Below are 22,372 nucleotides of genomic sequence, written 5' to 3'. Positions count from 1 at the left end.
GCCAACCATGGATAAATCCAAAAAAAGAAAAGTTTCAGAAGAAAACAGAACGTTTAATTCAACTACATGTGCTAGTTTTGTGGCCACTCAAAAAATAGTCAGGCACGGGAAGGGTTTTGTGGCTCCCGGTGTTTTCTTTTCTGTGGGAAATGGGTCCAAGTGGCTCTTTGAGTGTTTAAGGTTGCAGACCCCTGATTTAGGAGGAGGCTGTGGGCCTGTTAAAAACCATCCCAAAAAAAGATAATCACAAACAACCTGGATTGTGATTTAAAAATAACACCCTACCTTAATATACCATCAAGTGAGAGGTTTATCTTTAATCCTGCCTTTGGATTTTAGGTTACTGCAAATTAATGTAAATCAGCCACCCCACTCCCAATCTTTGTATTCCCAGCATGTTGACTCATAAATTCCATCATAGTTCTGATGGCTGGAATGGGAGTAATCTTTTTCCTTCCCCTGGAGAGAGTTGTATTGGGGAAGGCTTCTTTTGGTGGCATTATGCTCAGCATTTCATAGTGCATGTCTTACAGGACATGTCTTCGTTATGTTTTTCTTAAGAGAATAAAGTCACTGTCCTTGCTGGTCTCCAGGCTGACCTTAGAAGATGCAAATGAGTCAAATCAATAGGAGATGCTTTTATTAATCACTCTTTCTCGGGAAGTGGCAAATTATACCTTTACCTTGTAGAAAAGAGAAGATTGCAACTCAGTCTGTACCCATCTGTGAACTAATTGTCTTGCCAGATGCTTTTAGTGAATGTGGATGTTCTGATGGGCTGCAAATTAGAGCAAAAAAATATTTCAATTTAATACCCTTGTACAGTACAGTGCCCACAAAACCTTATATTGCCTAAGGTTCTCTGCCTCATCTGACTTTCTAATGTTCTTTTTTTTTGTTAAATTAAACATGAAGTGAAATGGGAAGCAGTCATGCTGCAAAGCAAACTGTCAACATAATATTTATTTCGAAGAGTATTTGGAAATATACATCTCCATTAGCATTTTTAGGAAATAAAAATGCCTGGTAGCCAAAGGCTAATGCTTCTTTGGAAGTATGCCCACCTCCCATTCCTTCAGGACAAAGAAGACCATGTACCATGTCCCTCCAGGAGAAACATAAAGGATAGATACGGATAGCTTCCCTTCTCCTTAAAACTTATTTTGTAACTAGTCCCACCTAGCAGGGCAATCTTTGTGTGAGACCACCTATGACCTACCCAGGGTGTCCAGCAAGTAAAAAAAAAAAAATCTACCTGCTTCTGAATTTAAAAAATATTGGTTGGGGATTTGGGATTAGTTTTCCTAAATCTACTAGGAAATGTGTTTAGTAGACTTAGTCTGTTAATGGAATTAACACAAACAAGCAATCTGCCATTTATATCTCCTGAAAGTGCTAGTCCCCTCCATCCAAATTTGGAAGGAAGCACATCCCTTCTTCTTTATTGTAAATGCCAGCAGGGCCATATAGGTCTTCCTTAGAATATCTGCCCCAGGAGTGAAATGCTCCCGGTTTGGACCAGATCGACTGATCTGGTAGCGATGGCACTGGGTGGTTTGAAGAACCGGTAGCAAAAATCCCTGCGCCACCCCCCACCCCCACCCCCATGCCCAGCTGAGCGGTGCGATCATCAGAGGCTGTTTTTTTTATTTTAAAAGCATTTTTTCTACAACCTCTTCCGCTGGAAAAAATGCTTTTAAAAGTAAAAAAAAAAAAGCCTCTGATGATTGTGCGGCTCAGCTGGGATCGTAAGAGGCTTTTAAAAGCATTTTTTCTGCAACCTCTTCGGCCGAAGAGGTTGTAGGGGGGGAAAAATGCTTTTAAAAGCCTCTGGCGATCCCAGCTGAGTTGCCTGATCATCAGAGGCTTTTAAAAGCATTTATTTACAACCTCTTTGGCAGAAGAAGTTGTAGAAAAAATGTTTTTAAAAGTAAAAAAAAGAGTTGGCCATGCCCACCTGGTCACATTACCCCCCCACCAAGCCACGCCCACAGAACCAGTAGTAACAAATTTTACATTTCACCACTGATCTGCCCTCTGTCTGATCTTCAGAATCCAAAAGGATTTTTTTCCTTTTAAAAAGAAAAAAAAATGAATGTATTGCATGTCCTTATATATGAATGTCTTGCGTCCTGCAGTTCCTCCAAGGACCTAAAATAACCTTTTTTGGGATGACCCCTCATTTTGTCCTCATAACAGCAACCATGTGGGATTGGTTAGACTGAGGTAATACGATTGGCTCAGAGTCACCCAGTGAACTCTGTGACTGTATGGAGATCTTCCCATCTCTATCCCAACAGGATACGCTTTCCAGCAAATTTCTGAGGCATATTACTGAAATTAAACCTTATTTCTCAAGAAATAGGCAGAAAATCAAGAGGAAGGTTCTTCACCACTTGTTTGTCAGTATGTTAAATGCTGCTTGTTGAGGTGTTTGGCTTATGATATCTTATTTCTTTTCTAGGGCGCCACCGGATTCCCTGGTGCAGCAGGACGGGTTGGACCACCTGGTCCCAATGTGAGTTCTTCGTTGTCTGCCATTGTTTTGTTCTTGTTTTTTTTTCATTTTAATATCAGCAGTGTAGGAAGAAGAATGATATGTATATATATATATAAGCACAAACTCTCTTTCCCAGCTTCAACCATTTTACGGTACTGAAATGATGGTTCAAAGTTTCGAAGGTTCCAACAGGAAACAAAATAAAACATAATTTAACTAGCTTTAACAGAGGGACACAGTGGCTCAGTGGCTAAGACACTGAGCTTGTCGATCAAAAGGTCGGCACTTCAGCGGTTCGAATCCCTAGTGCCGCGTAATGGGGTGAGCTCCCATTACTTGTCCCAGCTTCTGCCAACTTAACAGTTCAAAAGCACATAAAAAATGCAAGTAGAAAAATAGGGACCACCTTTAGTGGGAAGGCAACAGCATTCTGTGCGCCTTTGGCGTTTAGTCATGCCAGCCACATGACCACGGAGACGTCTTCAGACAGCGCTGACTCTTCGGCTTTGAAATGGAGATGAGCACCGCCCCCTAGAGTCGGGAACGACTAGCACATATGTGCAAGGGGAACCTTTACCTTTACCTTAACTTGCTTATGAGGATAAAATTAGAATCCCATTTTTTAAAAAAGCTTGCCATGTTGCGTAGGGTGGTTCAGATTAATACAATAAAACAAAATATTGAAGGAGGAGAAATTACATATTCATATATTTAAATGTATTGGTTGCAAAGTTCCAATTGACTTTGATGAGTTTCTTCTTCGCTGGCTTTTCTTCAGAGAAACAAAACCATTGTAGGCTTTATATCAGTAGAGGGAGCTGTAGCACTGAAAAAGAGTGCCAAATGCCATTGTCTGTCCTGATTCCTGTTACAAAAGATGTGTCTGCTAGTTGTGATCTCTCAGACTTTCCAGTCATCTGAGTTCTGGTTGCACAGCAACAATGAAAGCTGTAGAAAACAATTCAGAAACAATTTCCACTGACATTTAGATGAGCCAATCATAGAGAAGAAAAATGAATCCCTCTTAATGACGGAAGTAACACTTGCTGAATTAGCAAGATGGAAGAAGTATGCAAGGTCATGTTATAAAAAAGAAATTGTAGACTTGATAGCTTTTGTGATTCTGGCCATGCCTATGAGCTTCTGGCAAAAAAATGGCATTTCCAGGAATCCATCCTTATTTCTAGGTTCTGATGGGTTTTAGACAAATAGAGAAATACTATGTAATTTTAAGAGAGTATTGTTCCTTCCTTCCTTTTGAAAAATCCCAACTCTCATTATAAGCCACCTCAAACTATAATGTCCCATAAACAAACAGCTGCTCATTCTTTTCTACGCAAGATAGGCATGTTTTCTCTGAAAGGCATTCGTTTTTATATAAGAGATCGGGGTGGTTGCTTGATTCCTCAAACCACTCCAACTCATGTACATTTCTTCTTATTAAGATGGTTTATGATTTAGAATTAGAATGAATGAGCTAGAAGGGATCTTGGAGGTCTTCTAGTCCAGCCCCCTGCTCAAGCAGGAGAACCTATACTATTTCAGATAAGTGGCTGTCTAGATTCTTCTTAAAAAGTGATGGAGCGCCCACAATTTCTGGAGGCAAGCTTGCCACTGGTTAATTGTCCTCAGTATTAAGCAGTTTCTCCTTAATTTCAGATTGCTTCTCTCCTTGATTAGTTTCCATCCATTGTTTCTTGCCTTGCCTTCTGGTGCTTAGGAAAATAAATTAACCTCTTCTTTGTGGCAGCCCCTCCAATAGCAGAATACTGCTTTCGTGTCACCCATAGTTCTTCTTTTCTCTAGACTAGCCAAACCTAAATCCTGCAGCTGTTCTTCATATGTTTTTTGTTTTTTTTTAATTAGATTTATATGCCGTCCTTCTCCGGAGACTCAGGGCAGCTTACAATGCGTTAAGCAATAGCCTTCTTTCTTTGTATATTTTTATACAAAGTCAACTTATTGCCCCCACAAACTGGATCCTCATTTCACCTACCTTAGAAAGGATGGAAGGCTGAGTCAACCTTGAGCCTTGGAGAGATTCGAACCAGCAGAAATTGCAGGCAGCTGTGTTAGTGACAAGGTGCACTAAGCCACTGTACTATCAAGGCTCTTATGTAATAGTCTCCAGGCCTTTGTCCACCTTTGTTGCTCTTCTCTGAACTTTTTCCAAAGTCTCAACATTTTTTGTGTAGTATGGTGACCAAAATTGGTTGCAGTATTCCAGGTATGGTCTTACTAGGGCTTTATAAAGTGATACTAATACTTCAGGCGATCTTGATTCTATGCCTCTGTTTATACAACCTAGGATTGTATTTGCTTTTTATCTTTCTAGGGTAACCCTGGTTCCCCAGGCCCACCTGGTGCTTCTGGAAAAGACGGTCCCAAGGGTGCCCGTGGTGACGCAGGGCCAGTTGGACGTACTGGTGATCCAGGTTTGCAAGGCCCTCCTGGTCCTGGAGGCGAGAAGGGAGAATCTGGAGAAGATGGCCCTCCTGTATGTATTCAGCTGGTGGTCCTGTGTAAGTTACTGACTCGGGCTGTTGTTATTTCTAATGCAAATTCATTCCCTTCCATCTTTCTTTCCTGTTGCCAGGGTGCAGATGGCCCTCCTGGACCTCAGGGTTTGGCAGGACAGAGAGGAATAGTTGGTCTTCCCGGTCAGCGAGGTGAAAGAGGCTTTCCTGGTCTGCCTGGGCCTTCTGTAAGTACCTTGAGGGCTAACAACCTTGAAAAATATACATCGAGAAGTGTACAATGTATGCTCAGTTCGAGGACAGTCCATTTTCCAGCTTCTGAATTTGGGAGATATCCAAGGTTTTTGTCACTTTTTTTTTTATACAAAATCGATATTAGGTTAATAATAATTTTTAATGTTTTGAGCGTTAAGCTAAAGTGGCTGTGGTGATTCATGTGGCTGGATGCTGAGTCAGCCATTGAGAGATCAGCAGCTCAGCAGTTCGAAACCCGAGAGCAAGCCGCGTGACGGAATAAGTTCCCGTTACTTTGCCCATCCAACAGTTCAAAAGCATGCAATGCAAGTAGATAAACAGGTGCCACTTCGGTGGGAACATATTGGGTACTCGAAAGGAGCCCGCTCAGCCATCCCCTGGGCAACGATGATGTCACTGACTATAATCCTTTCATCCAGAAGCGTCTTGGTAGCACTTCCAACATGAATGTAGTGATAGTATTAAGCTGCTACTTACCAAGTATTCTGTTGATATTTCATAGTCTGGCTTGTTATCCCTTCAACATGGCACCACAGCATCTGTGAGAACTATATCAATTGCATTCTCTGCATTCAGCCTCTTACGAATAAAGCATTTTAAAATGTTGAATAAGGAAAAAAAGAAATTCTATGAATGAGAAATTATACAAATTTAATAAATCTATCTTCTGACTTTCTTAGTTTACCGAATATGAAAACAAAACCCATGTTTTGTCATGTCTGGACATCAAAGATACCAGAATGCAAGGTTTAATTATCATCTGTGAGATGAGTCACCTCTCATCCTGTGTCTGAAAATTATTGTCCTAAAGGAGATTGGAATCATATTTTTCCCCCCATTACTAGGTTTGATTCTGTCAGCAGAATCAGGAAGAGGCTTTATTTTTTCACGTTTGCTTAACCGCACAAGTCGCTGCCTATTCAATCTATCTCTTCTCTTAGAGTGAACTCTTCTAACCCAAACACTGTGTAGAAAAGAAAAGAAAAATACTGGCTATGTGAGGGAATGATTTGTTGCCTGAAATAAATGGTGAGGAAATAGTATTTTATTGGGATATTAGAGATAGCTCAATTAAAAAGCATTATCAGTCGCTCACACAATTCTGCCAGTATTTTTCTGGGAATTTTCAGTTCATCCAAGTTTTAAAATTCATAAACCGACCTTGCACTAAATAGGTTTCTCATCATCATGATTATGGAGTAAAACTGGGCAAACAATTTTTAGCTCAACTACTTAATTTTGAGGAAAAATAGGCATAGGATTTTTACTTTACCTTGTCCAGTTTACTGTCAAAAATAGTCTTCTGCATGCTTAAATTGGTTTTCTTCCCCCAGGGTGAGCCTGGTAAACAAGGATCTCCTGGAGGTCCAGGAGATAGAGGCCCACCTGGCCCAGTTGGTCCACCCGGTTTGACTGGTCCCTCTGGTGAACCTGGCCGTGAGGTGAGTCTAATTAACCTAGGCATGTTTCTCATCTGGAATACAAAAAATGCATTTCTGGTTTCTCATACTGAATTTGTGATGGACACTTCCTCTCAAGAGAATGTATATTTAAATAAATATCTATCCTGCCCCATTATGCTGAGTTATTTCATGACAAGGCATGATGGCAGCATAATGTGACCATAGCATGACACTACATCCAATATTTCAGAATTCTGTTTCAAGGAGTATCTGATAGAGTCATCCCCAAGTTCATGATGAGTATATGTCCGGTTTCCAAACATATTTATTCCTTGAGTCTTGGCTTTTATTGAAAGTTCCTCTTGGTGAATGGGATTAATGCAGAATCAAACATTAATCAAAAGCCTACGGCTCCCCTCTGAAAGAGGGCAGATGCCTTCCCCCCATATTAGCAACCATAGAGGACAAGGGAGCTCATGGCAAAATAGTGAGGAGGTTGGCATGATCTGACAGCTGGATTTGGGGAGGGCTTGGCTCATACCGTCTCATGTTCATATGGTCCACCCAGACACTAATTTAAAGCCATTGCTCTTATTGCTGCATATATATTTTTTTTTAAAAAAAATATTACAATCCACAATCTCCTCAATGGAAACATTTTTGTTTTCTGATCGAATAGTTTTAGAAATGGTATAAAGCATTGCCGAAGCAGATGCTCAGACTAATAGACAGGACTTTTCAATGTATTCCTTCGTCCATCACCATAAAGTGGATAAATAAGGTGACAAAGGTGATAGAAGCTGCAGTTATGAATAGAGCTCATACAAAAATTTAAAAAGGGTGAATTTGGAAAGCGAGTTGCAGAAAGCTAGAAGATGGTGAGGGTTTGGGTTCAGTAGCAAATGGGAAATAGTTCTGGTTCTGTGCCCTGTTTGCTATTGCTGGTTAGCTTAGGCTAAAGCTTGGTAACTACAGCATGCAGCCCCAAGGAGCCTTTTAATAGTATAACAACTGTATTTCAGATGAGAATTTACCGAACCAGAGTTTGCTCTAGTTTGACCTCCAAGAGATAGACCTTCTGTTAAGATGAGTAGGTGGTATGGGACAATTCAAGGATCAGGTCATCCCAGAACATACGTAGTTTTGTATTAGTAGAAGCTGCTGCTACCAACTCCTAATTAATTGCCAGACCCCTGCTGCACAAGCACTTTCCTGGCTTTCTCAGAAATAACTACCCCCTTCTTGTTCTCAGGGTAATCCTGGTTCAGATGGTCCTCCAGGCAGAGATGGTTCCCCGGGACCGAAGGTAAGTGTATTGAAGGAATTGATTAGCTCTAGGCATCTATTTTAACTCACCTCTTTTATTTGGTTAGTGTTTCATCATTGCTTTTGACTAGAAAGTTGTAAGAGAGAGTAATTTATTCATACAATCTCAGACAGGATGCCCGCCCCTTATATGGCTTTCTTTCTCCATTCATATTCTCAGCCGCCATCTTCTGACTCTTAAATGTCCCATTTTGTCCCTTAGGGCAGCATAGATTTCATGATAGAGTGCAGTATTAGACAACCTAAACTGTTTCCCCCTGTTAGAATGGAGTGTATAGTAGAAAAGCAGGCAGAACTGAGGGGCGGAGTTAAGCATGTCATCAGCTTAGAATCATTACATTCCCACAAACAGTTCAAGTCCAATCCCTCTTAAATTTTGTTGACCCTTGCCTGGCGGCAATTTAATATTGAACTTTAGTTACGGTAACTAAATTCTTGTATATAGGCTTCAGCAATAAATTTTCTGAACTGCAAATTAACATATGGTCTTGATCCTTTGTGCCTGACAGGGAGGGCAGCATGGATAGAATAGGTGATGGTTTTAATGTGACATTTTTGCTTTTACGGTAATCCATATAAACTATCCAAAATCATTTATGAGTAGTTGGCCTTGGACAATCAAATAGTAAATGTGAATAAATAACATAAAGGGGGAACTTCTGCAAGGGATTTCTGGATAATTGTGTCCGTGTCACACTGGGATGGGTTCCAAACAACCATAGCTGGCTAGTCTTCCCAAATGTTTCCCAAATGGCTTCTTCTAGCATTGACTATGGTATGCTGTGTCTCCTAATAGCATAGTCCTGAACTGGGGCTAATGATGATGATGATGATGATGATGATGATGATGATGATGATTCTTCATGTTTAATGAATAAAAGAATAATAATAATATGCGTTACAAATGAAAAGGCAGTTTCTACCGGGTAGTTGTCTCTTACTCCATCCTTCATGTATGTGGCATTAAATATTTGAACTGTGTGTCTTTCCTCTCTCTCTCTCCAAACAGGGTGAACGTGGTGAGACCGGAGCTGTTGGAAGTCACGGTGCTCCTGGCTCACCTGGTGCTCCGGGTCCTGTTGGTCCAACTGGCAAACAAGGAGACAGAGGTGAAACAGTTAAGTGTTTAGTAACAAGGAAGACGCTAGAATGAAACCAACTCTTCAAATCCATTCTGAGAACTACAGTCTTCGATCTTCTCATGGGCAGAAGACTAGGTCAACATCTCACTGTTTTGTTTTGTTTTTCCAGGGTCCTCAAGGTCCCATTGGCCCTACTGGCCTTGCAGGAGCAAGGGGCTTACCTGTGAGTACTTTTTCCTTTTGTCCGGCTCCATCTTCTTCTCCTGACTTCCTGTAAACATTGTAGAATTCCCCCAGAGCCAAAAGCAATCAAGTCAAACTGCAGCTATACCATTGCTATAATCTATAGCCAGGAGAATTCATTTTCAATTTGTGCGATTAGCACAATGACTCAGTGCCGTGGGGAGCACTTCATGTTTTGCAAAGTCAATGGGTAAAGTAGGTCTGGCTCTTAAAAATGTGGATCCTGTCATCTGAACAAAATAAAATAAAATAAAATTACAGGAACGGAGGCCAAGTGCAGCACAGATATATACACATGTATGTTTATGTGATACTTGAATAGATGCCTCTTGGGTATAATAACCGCATGTTCCTTGAACAGGAGCACTTTGCACATTTCTCTGAGGTGGGGTGGTCTTTCCTTGCCTCTGCTTTCTGAATGGAATGACAGTAATCCTAACAATCATTTAAAGATGTCTCAGAGCCCTGAAGTGGATTCCTTCTTCTCCCAGAGAAAATTGAGAAGCAACACAGGATCTCCCAAAAACAGAGCTGTATCTCAAATGTTCATTTTCTTGAAATTGTATGTCTTACAAATGAATAAGTTGTTTCTAAAATTGAAATAACGTTTTACCAGATAGCCGTAAAACACATTAAAGATCTACTAATTATTTCACCCAGAAGAGCGAGTCAATGGACATCTTTCTCATTTATCATTTGAGGTCATCATGAGTGAATGCTGGACAGCATTCTAGCACTTTCAGCCTGTGGCTAGAATGCACTAAAAAAATGTTGAGAGCATTGCCATATTTAGTCTAATCATAGAATTTCCGCCAGGGCGTATACGGCCAAATGGAACAGTAGTTCCTTGCCATCTTTTTTTAGCTCCCGAGATACTTTCTACTTGTTCACTATCACTACCCCAGTTTTCCTTTATTTTTGTTTATTTATTCCTCAGAAAGTGAGTACAATTTCAAACAAATAACTACAGCCATCATTTTCCCTTAAGTATGTTCACAGGGTTCTCTTTTGGCCCCAGAGGCATTTTTTGTAGATAAAAATAATGCTGGAGGCTTTTTTTGTTTCCATTGTGACCTACTAGTTTCCATTTTTATTTATTTATACACAGGAGCATTTAACTGCTTGCTTCTGCTATAAGCATTTACCGCTAAAGAAAGACCGAACCACGATAGTCTTCTAGTTAAGTTGTACGTATCAAAGTAATCTGTCTGTTTCTGCCCAAAAGATCCAGATCTAATATTCATAGAAATTAATACTAGATTCAGTGGTATAAACATGTTTCAGCACCCTCAAATTAAGCTCAAAGTAACCAACTTTTTTCTGGTTTAATTACTATAGTTAGCATTGTATCAAGAGAGATGATTGGAATCTTAGGGCCAGGGTTGATGTCATAACATCCTTTGCGAGGAACACAGGAGCTTTGTGACATCAGAACGTAACAACCAGAACTATGAAATTCACTTGCCAACCTTGAGGTAGAGCTGCTGTCAAAATGAAAGTTAATTATTCTCCTTTTCTGCTGGGCGAATATATAAAGCATTGTGGAGTAACTCCATCACCGTCTCCTGTATTCTGTAGCAAGCAAGCTTACCTGTGATCCTATAGTCCTTCTGAAGGTAGCTTGTGTTTTACGCTTCTAGGGTACACAAGGTCCTCGTGGCGACAAAGGTGAAGCTGGAGAGGCAGGAGAACGAGGTCTGAAGGGTCACCGAGGATTCACCGGCCTGCAAGGTCTCCCTGGGCCTCCTGTAAGTTTTGATTTCAACACGTCCTAGATAGGATTCAGCTCTAGAGGCTCCGTTCTAGGCTTGCCACAGATTGGGAATGGTCATCTGGGTATGGTATGGCCAGTCTAGAGAAAAGAAGGACTAGGGGTGACATGATAGCAGTGATGATTCCAGTATTTTCCAAAGCACCAGAGGGCAGGACAAGAAATAATGGATGGAAACTGATCAAGGAGAGAAGCAACCTGGAATTAAGGAGAAATTTCCTAACAGTGAGAACAATTAACCAGAGGAACAGCTTCCCTTCAGAAGTTGTGGGTGCTTCATCCCTGGAGGTTTTTAAGAAGACATTGGACAGCCACCTGTCTGATATGGTAGAGGGTCTTCTGCTTGAGCAGGAAGTTGGGCTAGAAGACCGCCAAGGTTCCTTCCAGCTCTATTCTGATTGATGATCTGTTCCTCTGTTGTAACAAGGATAAGAATCAGTTCATACGAATCAATGCTGTATGCATTCCTCTCTACAAAGATTTCATAAATACAGTAACTCTTAGTAAGACTTATGAACTGAAATTCTGTATAGTAAATAACCCCTGTTAAGGCTTGGGAATTTAAATTCTCTCCCAGAGGATCTTTGAAAACTGATCGAAGAATCTTCAGTCCAGGATATAGTTATTATTTGACAATTCTGTCCCCTACTAATGGCCTCCTCCAAAAGATACAGTTGCATACAGTATATACTATAGGATGAGTTTGTAATAAATTTCTCCTTCGACATGAAGGTGCACAGAGGATCACTGGCATGTTAGTCCATGCACAAAGGTCAATGAATCGAAGATGACAAGGAGGAAGGCTCCGTGTTGTAGAGACCACTTGGGCTCCTCTGCGGAGAAACTATAATGCACAAAATTCAGATTTAACCGTGCAGCTTTTTTTCCTTTCTTCCTTAGGGTCCTTCTGGAGATCAAGGTACATCTGGTCCCGCCGGTCCCTCTGGTCCCAGGGTAAGTACAATGAACAGGGTACTTCAGAAAAGCTAATTTCCGTGAACGCTTAAGTCACCAGTCGTTTGATGGGTATTCAATCTGCCGCACGGACTCTTGATTCATCAGATGTGATGATGCTACGATTTGCAGAATTTCATATTTTTTCCCTCCAAGATTTCCCACAAAATTCGATCGAAACGTAAAATCGCAGGTTCTGAATCCTTGATGTTGTTTAGTTTAGGGAGAGGACAGAAGCAATTCCTACCGAGTCAAAGAGGAGCAGTAGAACATCTCTTGTTTCCAAATCCCCTTCTGGCTCACATTATAAGGGCTGGGAAGTTTCCACCTTATGTGGAGCAGGTCAGATTGGGGAAGGCTCTCATACTGCAATTTTTTTGTAGCAGAAACTTGGGATCATCAGTGTGATTGATTGATTGATTGATTGATTGATTGATTGATTGGACAAATTTATATTGCAGCCCCAAAGTTCTTTCCCTTGTACATTTTAAAAAAGTTTTTTATTTTTATATTTAAACAATACATCATTAATTATTCAGTGTGTCATCTGAGTACATATTTTTGTGTCATCATATTCCTCCTTCGCCATCATTTTCTTACTGCATTTCTATCTCACTTTTACATTTTAATTTAATTTATTGCAAAAAATTTTCCAAATTTCTTGCATTTATATTAATTTTTATTATATCTCATTTCTATCCATTGATAGAATTGCCCCCATATCCTATAATACTCCGATTCTTCCTTTCCCTTAATTGCCAATGTTAGTCTATTCATTTCTGCACATTCCAATATTTTCCTTTGTACATTTCTTATATAGGCAACATTTGTGAGCAGCTGATTCTCACCTGTATTTTTTTTTTTTTTTTTTGCTTTCTCCTAGGGTCCCCCAGGCCCCGTTGGTCCCTCTGGCAAAGATGGCTCTAATGGAATGCCTGGGCCTATTGGCCCTCCTGGCCCTCGTGGTCGTAGTGGAGAAACTGGTCCAGCTGTAAGTAACTCCCCCCAAAAAAGCTATAAATACGGGTAGTCCTCGACAACAACCATAATTGAGCCCAGAAGTTCTGTTGCTTAGCGAGACAGTTGTTAAATGAATTTTGCCCCCATTTTACAACCTTTCTTGCCCTAGTTGTTCAGTGAATCACTGCAGTCGTTAAGTTAGTAACAGTGAATCTAGATTCCCCAATGACTTTGATTGTCAGAAGGTCGCAAAAGGTGACCATGTGATCCCAGGACACTGCAACCATCATAAATATGAGTCAGTTGCCAAGTGTCTGAATTTTGATCACAATTTTTGATCATGGGGGTGGTTGTAAGTGTGAAAAACGGTCATAAATCCATTAATGAGCCTTAGTGGTGCAGCGGACTAAAGTGCTGTTAAGTAGCATTTAGCTGCCAGCTGCCTGCAATTACTGCAAGTTCAAATCTCACCAGGCTCAAGGTTGACTCAGACTTCCATCCTTCCGAGGTAGGTAAAATGAGGGCCTGGATTGTGGGGGCAATAAGCTGACTTTGTATTAAAAAAAAAGAACACCGCTTGGGCGGGGGGGCGAAAGCCCTACTAAGCAGGTATATACAAAAGTATGAAGGCTATTGCTTAACACATTGTAAGCCGCCCTGAGTCTCCGGAGAAGGGCGGCATATAAATCGAACCAATAAATAAATAAATAAATAAATAAATAAATAAATAAATAAATAAATAAATAAGTAAGTAAGTAAGTAAGTAAGTAAGTAAGTAAGTAAGTAAGTAAGTAAGTAAGTAAGTAAATAAGTAAATAAGTAAATAAGTAAATAAGTAAATAAGTAAATAAGTAAATAAGTAAATAAGTAAATAAGTAAATAAATAATAAGTGCCGTTGTAACTTTGAACCATTGCTAAATGAACAGTTATAAGTCAAGCTCTACCTGTATTGGAAATAAAGAAGTACAAGATATTACAAAAAGGATATTGGCATTTGCTTCTTTGGGGAATTAATTGAAGGACAAGGTATTTTGTATCAATGTTATTATTCTATCAATAAAAAATAACATGGAACTCCCTAATAGGATGAAATATTTATATTTATTTGCTTGTTACTTATTATATTTATAAACAATCTTATTCCAAAAGGCATTTCTAATTAGAGGCTAGCAACTGTATGCCCTTTGCACATAGCACACTGGTCTTTGTTTTAATCATGATTTGTTGACAAAAATTGGAAAAAAGTCTTGCAAACAAGCAGAATAACCGTGGCTTGTCTAGTCAATTTCTGGTTCATGTCTGCTTTTCCTTTTTAAGCTGTGTTTGTCTTTTACTTCTCTGACTTGATTCAAGACTTGGATGATGCACAGATTCAAATGAGCAGAAAATAATAAAGTCATATGTGCTGTACTCACTTGCACATCATACTAAGCCAGAGTTATAGCCAATCATCTAACAATCCCTCTTCCTTTAGTTTTAAATTGTGAGTTGACTCCCTGGTGGTTGCATGTGGTAAAACAAGCTAAAAAACAAAGCAAACATTATATGATGTTCCATGTGATATTTCAAAAAGCAGACTGATTCATTCTTCTGACTCAAGGCCACTAAAAGCTATGCTACATCACCCTAGGTCAGCTTTACTCCCAGCAATGGGCCAAGAGTACTTAAACCTTGATTTAGACTTGTCTGTAACTGCATGTAGATATTGATGCGTAGACCTACTCTGGGAAGGGGTTGACCGGGAAGTATAGGTTGCAAATGGTTGCAGATGGATCAACATGCATACCTCCCAAATCTCAATTATGCGGTGTGGAGATGTGCATCCTGCATGCTGATTGGTTGATCCGACTGCCTGTTGGAAAGCGGGCAGAAGGCAAGGCACATTCAAATGATAACATGGAGCGACTAGAGGAGAGATTTGCCGACAAAATGAGGAGATATAAACATACCCTGTTTCCCTCAAAATAAGACATCCCCTGATAATAAGCCCAATCGGGCTTTTGAGCGCTTGGCCTGAAATAAGGCCAAGCGCTTATTTCAGGGTTCAAAAAAATATAAGACAGGGTCTTATTTTCGGGGAAACACGGAAGTATAAATGCAACAGTTATGCAACCGTCTCTGAATGACAGACGCATACGTTCCCTGATGTGCAGTGATGCAGAAGTCTTAACCCTAACTTAAGGAAGCTGTAAAGAGCTCTACCACTGTAGGATAGGGGTAAGGATAAGGTCTAGGGGTGACATGTTAGCAGTATTCCAGTATTTAAAGGGCCACAAAGAAGAGGGAATCAGCCGAAGAAGAAAAGACAAGAAATAATGGATGGAAACTGATCAAGGAGAGAAGCAACCTGGAATTAAGGAGAAACTTCCTAACAGTGAGGACAATTAAACAGTGGAACAGCTTGCCACCAGAAGTTGTGGGTGCTTCATCATTGGAAGTTTTTAAGAAGAAACTGGAAAGCCACCTGACCCTGAAGCAGGGTCTCCTGCTTGAACAGGTGGTTGGACTAGAAGATCTCCAAGATCCCTTCCAGCTCTATTCTGATTAATAGATAGATGAGATTAGATAGATAGATAGATAGATAGATAGATAGATAGATAGATAGATAGATAGATAGATAGATAGATAGATGATAGATAGATAGATAGATTTCTGTTCTAAGGCAAATCTGTTAGAATGATCTCCTTTCCTCTTTGACAGGGTCCTCCTGGCAACCCCGGCCCTCCTGGCCCTCCTGGCCCACCTGGATCTGGGATTGATATGTCAGCCTTTGCTGGCCTTGGCGGCCAGACTGAGAAAGGCCCTGATCCAATGCGCTACATGCGGTCCGATCAGGCTGTCAGCAACTTGCGGCAACATGATGTTGAGGTTGATGCCACACTGAAGAGTCTCAACAACCAGATTGAAAGCATCCGAAACCCTGAGGGCAGTAAGAAGAACCCAGCTCGAACCTGTCGTGACCTGAAACTATGCCATCCTGACTGGAAGAGCGGTGAGTCTCCAGCGGGGTGCTCTTGCCTGATTTGGGGTGGACCGGAGTTCTGTCAGCTCAGTTATGTAAAACTTACACCCAGAGAGAACCAAATGATTCCCACTCAAAGCATATATAAATGTCCCTCACAGCAAGAGTGGTTTGGATATTTTTGATTCCTGCCACCCAAGTGGCTTCTTCTGCCACTTTTTATTCCTGCCACCCAAAAATGTGGGATTCTAACAGTAGTTAGAATGCAATATTGCAGGCTAACTCTGCCCACAGCCTGTAGTTCAATCCTGACTGGCTCAAGGTTGACTCAACTTTCCATCCTTCCAAGGTTGGTAAAATAAGGACCCAGATTGTTGGGGGCATTTGGCTGACTCTGTAAACAGCTTAGAGAGGGCTGTAAAGCACTATGAAATGGTATATAAGTCCTATTGTTATTGCTATTTGATCCACTTCATTGAAGATATTAGAGATAATGGCTTATAAATCTGGGCATATTCTTTTCCCAGAATGTCACTGTAAACCACATTGTACTAAATGATAAAATGTAATTCTTTTTCCCTAAACTCAGATGCACGTTCTGCTATCAGAGTAAATCAAGTAACGCAACCTGAAAATGATAGACTACAGTCCAAAATATTAAAGTGTACTATGGAATCTTTAATCATTGAATACTGTAGTATTCAACATTAGAGATATGTTTATAAACTAAACCTTTCAAAAACCTTTTAAGATTTAGCTTTCTTCATAATTTATAGAGTAGTTGACGTTTCATCCTTTATTGTTTCACTTTTTACATTCATGTCCTGATTACCAATAAATGTCATTCTGTAGAAATTATAATTCCATTCTAATATGGTTAATAAGACATCTGGTGCATTAGTTAGACATCCGAGGCTACCCCTTGGATAGGAAAATGGCCAGTGCAGGAAAAAAAATTATGGACAAGTGTGACAAAAAAAGAGAGGAATATATACAGAGGTGGGCTGCTGCCGGTTCAGACCAATTCGGGAGAACCGGTAGTTTCGACCAGCAGCTGGGCCTGCCTACCCGCCCTGGCGCTATCCCGTCCTATATAATCGCTGTGTGTGTGATGCTGCACGCGTGCGTGGAAGGCGCACACACTAACATTTTCGGTTCTGGGTGAACCGGTTGTTACATTATGTGATGCCCTCCTCTGAATATATATGTACAAGGACCCAGATTGTTGGGGACTCTGTAAACCGCTTAGAGAGGGCTGTAAAGCATTGTGAAGCAGGGGTGAAATCCAGCAGGTTCTGACAGGTTCTGGAGAACTGATAGTGGAAATTTTGAGTAGTTTGGAGAACTCGCAAATACCACCTCTGGCTGGCCCCAGAGTGGGGTGGGAATGGAGATTTTGCAATATCCTTTCCCTGCCACACCCACCAAGCCACGCCCACAGAACCAGTAGTAAAAAAAATCGGATTTCACCACTGCTGTGAAGCGGTATATAAATCTAAGTGCTATTGCTATGCATGTAAAAATAGAGAGTGACGTAACATACACTTGTAAGTGACTTTGTTTCCCTTTTACAGGTGATTATTGGATTGACCCCAACCAGGGCTGCACTTTGGATGCCATAAAGGTTTTCTGCAACATGGAGACTGGCGAGTCCTGTGTCTATCCGAAGCCAAAGAGCATTCCCAGGAAGAATTGGTGGACAAGCAAGAACAAGGAGAAAAAGCACATCTGGTTTGGAGAAAGCATCAATGGAGGATTTCACGTAAGTAGTCATCATCAGTAACTGCCTTTGCGTTGATCAGACAGATTTGGAGAGAGGGCCAATGTTCTGTGAACATCCCAGGGTCCCTTTCTCAGCTTTTCTGAGTTAACAAATTCAACCTTGTTTAGTAACTGCAGTTTTTCTGCAACACTGTCTGAAGGAAGAGTCCTGAATCCCATAGCCTTGATTCCATGTGACAACCCTGAAGTGATTGTGGCTGAGGCCATCTTTGAGGCTTCAGGGCTGCCACGTAACAGGCGGGCGGGGGGGATAGTTAGATGGGGTTTGTAGCCAAATCAATAAAACTTTCCTGTGGGAACCCAAGGACATTCCCACAGGTGGCTGGCCAGAGGAGGGGTGAAGTAACCAAGCAACCAGCCAGCTCCTGGATTGGACAGCATGATCAGTGACTTGGGGGTGGGGGAGAGGAAACTTCTACTTTTAATTAGGTGAAAGCTGTGGGAACTTTTAGAGTCGGCTTTCACCAGTTGTGCCAATATGATCTACCCAATAAAACTGTCCTTTGAGGAATCTGCCTGCCTCGGAGTTCTAATTTCTATGGGTGAATTACTTGGAACGCTGACATCATGCTTTTGTCCTCTTGGCCATCACGTGTGCTTCCTGTTCCTTCTCCCTTGGCTCTTTTTAAGGTTTCTATGTCCTAATGGCTTTGCCTTGTCCTTTTCCAGTTTAGCTACGGAGATGACAACTTGGCTCCTAACACTGCCAACATCCAGATGACTTTCCTGCGACTCTTGTCTTCTGAAGGCTCACAAAATCTTACCTACCACTGCAAGAACAGTATTGCCTACATGGACGCAGCGTCCGGCAACCTTAAGAAAGCTCTCCTGATACAGGGATCCAACGACGTGGAGATGAGAGCCGAGGGCAATAGCAGGTTTACCTACACTGCCTTGCAGGATGGATGTACTGTAAGTAGAAAGAAAGCAATCATGATTTATTTGGGGATATTGATAGAAGTACTGTAAGTAGAAAGAAAGCAGCCATCTCTGAAATGGTACAGGGCTTCCTGCCAGAGCAGGGGTTTGGACTAGAACAGGGGTCGGCAACCTTAAACACCCAAAGAGCCACAAAGGTCCTAACCGGAAGCCCCCATTCAATTCTGGGGCCGACTGGAAGTCCAGTTCCCACATCATAGTCTCCTCCTAGCACGGCGTCCTTCTTCCTCTGTTGACCAGAAGTCAGTTCCCCCACCATAGAGCTGCCTCCTGGCGCAGCATCCTTTTTCCTCTACCTGTCCTAACCAAAAGCCCTATCAATTCTGGAGCTGACCAGCAACAAGGAGCCGCAGCAGAGGGATGAAAGAGCCACATGCGGCTCCAGAGCCGTGGGTTGCTGACCCCTGGACTAGAAGATCTCCAAGGTCCCCTCCTTATCCCTATTATTCTAAATTATTTATTGGGGATTAGGTTTCTGCCTAATTGGGTGACCCGGTACCCTCATTTTGGGGAGCATAAAGTGGGAAGAAATTGCAGCCTACATAGAGCAGATTTCTAACCATAATTTTACACATTTCTAAAATAATTTTTGAGCTGTGATCTTGATGATGGGTTGTTTTATTTACTTAGCATTGGGCTAATTACTACCAAGAAAGTAAATACAAATACCGCACAATTGTTTGATTTAAGGGCAAGAGATCATAGTGATAGTACCAGGCTTAGCTTGCTGATCAAAAAGAGTAGCAGAGATTTCCATTTCAGCCAAGTAGCCAGTTAATATTTGAAGTATGAGAGCATACCTGAGTAGGGATTTCTGTGTTTTTTTAGTGATGCAAGCTTTATAGCTAAAACAGAATGACGGTTTTAATCGTCCTAGGAAATTCATCCTAGGGGTAGGGAAAGCCTCACATCTAGCACGCTCACCAGGAGGAGTTGAAAGAACATGTGTGCTCTGTATATGTGTACAGAGGAAAAAGTCAGAAGGTGGTGATCTCAGATTAGACCAGGGGTGAAATCCAGCAGATTCTGACAGGTTCTGGAAAACCAGTAGCGGAAATTTTGAGTAGTTCGAAAAACCGGCAAATACCACCTCTGGCTGGCCCCAGAGTGGGAAGGGAATGGAGATTTTGCAGTATCCTTCCCCTGCCACGCCCACCAAGCCACGCCCACAGAACCGGTAGAGAAAAAAATTAGATTTCACTCCTGGATTAGACGTTTCTTAGATAAAGAGTGACAGACATGGAAATGACACAGAGTAAATCTTAAATCTAGGTCTACGCTCTGTTGCCTGCTTGTGGTCAGGTAGGCTGAGGTATCAGTGCCCCCGAGTTCACACTTCCAGCATAAAAAGTTGCATCTCAAAGAGACAAAACTTTTAACTGCATGCCTGGTCTGCTTTTATGGGCTATACTGCCGGGTTAATATTTGAAATAAAAACAGTAAGTAGCTAGTCATTAAGCAAGGGCTTTACCGTTTTTGACAGAAACCACCCCAAAAGTTACTTACACCCTGGTTCCAGGGTACCAACTGCTGCGCGCACCTTCCGCAGTCACATGATCACAGTTTGGTTGCTCGGCAACTGCCTTGCCTTTGCAGTCAGTTGCAACGTTCTGTGGTCACGTGACACAATTTATGATGGCTTTTGACAGAAACTGGCCTTTTCAGCAGGTGTCTGGCAAAAAAACACCCATAGGAAAGCACTGGCTTGTTTAATGACTGCAGTGTTATTCGCTTAACAACTGCCACAAAAAGGTTGTAAAATTGAGTAAGTTTCATGGGTGCCTTGACTTATGACTGTCATGATTTACGATGAAAACCAGGCTCTCATTACGATCATAAATTGAGGATTACCTGTATTGGGCAAGTTATATTAGACGATATTAGATTGAAAGGAAGAAGAGAGACAGTTCTGAATCCAGTTCTGTAGGAAGGTCTTCTGTTGACCATATTATATACTCTGTCTTGCCCAGGTTACCAAAAAGTAGTCAAAAGTATATAAAAGAGTCAAAAATATATAAAGCCAGAGAGATTTGTTCTAGTATTTGAAATCTGCCACATTATTTTATTCATCAGAACACATAGGGTATAGATGTTCCACAGTGGCGGGTTTCAAATTTTTTTACTACCAGTTTGGTGGGTGTGGCATAGCTTCGTGGGTGTGGCTTGGTGGGTGTGGTAGGGGAAGGATACTGTAAAAACTCCATTCCCACCCCACTCCAAGGGAAGGTTACTGCAAAGTCCCCATTTCCTCCCGATCAGCTGGGACTCGGGAGGCAGAGAAGAGATGGGGGCGGGGCCAGTCAGAGGTGGTATTTACTGGTTCTCTGAACTACTCAAAATTTCCGCTACCGGTTCTCCAGACTGGTCAGAACCTGCTGAAACCCACCTCTGGTGTTCCATCAACCCACCCTGTCTGAAAATATAAATATTCAAGAGAACATTAGAATCTGATCTTCTAGAATCCCATAATCTTCTAGAACCCCACACCAGATCCATGAGCAGGTGTTATGACGTCACCCTTCAGAACTACATTGCAAGCAAAACAAGACATCATAATTCCCCACTCGCATTTTTGAAATATTGATGTCATCAAATTCCACTGATTTGAAAGTAGACACAGCTAGTCTAAGCATGCCATGCCTATTCAGGTGTACTGTATTATTATCCAAGCACCTCATTGAAACTGGAGCGCAAAGATCTTGAAGTAATGCGTCCTTATATGTGTGTGTGTCTGTTTTCACCATTCCAGAAACATACTGGCAAGTGGGGGAAGACAATCATCGAGTATCGATCTCAGAAGACTTCGCGCCTGCCCATCATTGACATTGCGCCTATGGACATTGGTGGCGCCGATCAGGAATTTGGTGTTGACATTGGCCCCGTGTGCTTTTTGTAAAAGGAGAACAAACCCTAAAATCAATATTTTTTTACCGATCCAAGTACTTCCCAATCACTTTTAGGACTTCTGCACTGAATGGCTGAACCAAATTCCTCCCTTTCCCTCCCCCCCCCAAAAAAACCTTTTTGCTTACATTTTTGGACTCTCTTATCATTTTCTGTGGCCACCATTGCTTGAGTAGATCACAAAGCCAGCATAAGAAAGGAAGGAAGGAAGGAAGGAAGGAAGGAACAACTAATAATGGTATTATTTATTTATTGTCTTCCTAGAGGGCCTTTCTTGGGTCAGGTGGTGATAGGAAGCTCACAAGCATATATGAAGGGTCCTTCCCTCCAAGTTGCTGATGTTCCCAATCCTGGTTGTAGCCAAATCTTTTCCCCACTCCATTCTGAGTGCGTATTTCAAAGCAAGATTACTGTGTACGATACTAAAGATGGTGCTATTATTGTTAAAACAAGTCTGTATTTTTTAACATCAATTGATATAAAAACCTTCGTTGGAAAATAACAAGTTGATCTGATTATTCTTGTTTTTGTCTACGAGTCTGAATTTTATCGACCGGTGCCTCAACTTTATATTTTCCTTTTGTAAAATCAAATCAGCCGTAAGGTTAGTGTTTAAATCTCTCCAGTACTCATGCTAACTTGCACTAGAAAACAAAAATAACCCCTCGCCTCCCCCAATGATTAAGCCTTATATACCAGAGAGGAGATGTGGGTTTTGGAAGAAAGAATACTGCCTTTCCACTCCCACAGATAAGTAACAATGCTAAATTTTTCTCCTGTGGACAGCTCCCTTGTTTGGTAAGATTTAGTTGA

General features: G+C 41.3%; 1 protein-coding gene and 1 long non-coding RNA gene across 8 annotated transcripts in view; one reads left to right on the top strand and one right to left on the bottom strand.

Annotated features, from left to right (window-relative positions):
- Positions 1-22,061, top strand: part of COL2A1 (collagen type II alpha 1 chain) — a 90,610-nt gene extending 68,549 nt beyond the window's left edge. For all 7 annotated transcript variants that reach the window (XM_087886701.1, XM_034419183.3, XM_087886700.1 and 4 more), the window contains 14 exons: positions 2,465-2,518; positions 4,836-4,997; positions 5,097-5,204; positions 6,567-6,674; positions 7,888-7,941; positions 8,971-9,078; positions 9,213-9,266; positions 10,927-11,034; positions 11,958-12,011; positions 12,895-13,002; positions 15,673-15,964; positions 17,509-17,696; positions 18,386-18,628; positions 21,405-22,061. In XM_087886701.1, coding sequence (XP_087742827.1) covers positions 2,465-2,518; positions 4,836-4,997; positions 5,097-5,204; positions 6,567-6,674; positions 7,888-7,941; positions 8,971-9,078; positions 9,213-9,266; positions 10,927-11,034; positions 11,958-12,011; positions 12,895-13,002; positions 15,673-15,964; positions 17,509-17,696; positions 18,386-18,628; positions 21,405-21,551 — 1,788 coding nt within the window. In that variant the 3' untranslated portion in view covers positions 21,552-22,061. The remainder of the gene's footprint in view (positions 1-2,464; positions 2,519-4,835; positions 4,998-5,096; positions 5,205-6,566; positions 6,675-7,887; positions 7,942-8,970; positions 9,079-9,212; positions 9,267-10,926; positions 11,035-11,957; positions 12,012-12,894; positions 13,003-15,672; positions 15,965-17,508; positions 17,697-18,385; positions 18,629-21,404) is intronic.
- Positions 624-6,590, bottom strand: LOC117666498 (uncharacterized). The gene is made up of 2 exons (XR_004591815.3): positions 6,506-6,590; positions 624-778 (listed from the first exon to the last, which is right to left on the bottom strand). It is a non-coding gene; the product is annotated as an uncharacterized LOC117666498 (long non-coding RNA).
- Positions 22,062-22,372: the final 311 nt, after the last annotated feature.

This window comes from Pantherophis guttatus, chromosome 2, assembly GCF_059756535.1.
Source record: "Pantherophis guttatus breed Tessera chromosome 2, ASM5975653v1, whole genome shotgun sequence".
NCBI classification, from domain to species: Eukaryota; Metazoa; Chordata; class Lepidosauria; order Squamata; family Colubridae; genus Pantherophis; species Pantherophis guttatus.
This window is presented reverse-complemented; position numbering and strand designations above follow the sequence as displayed.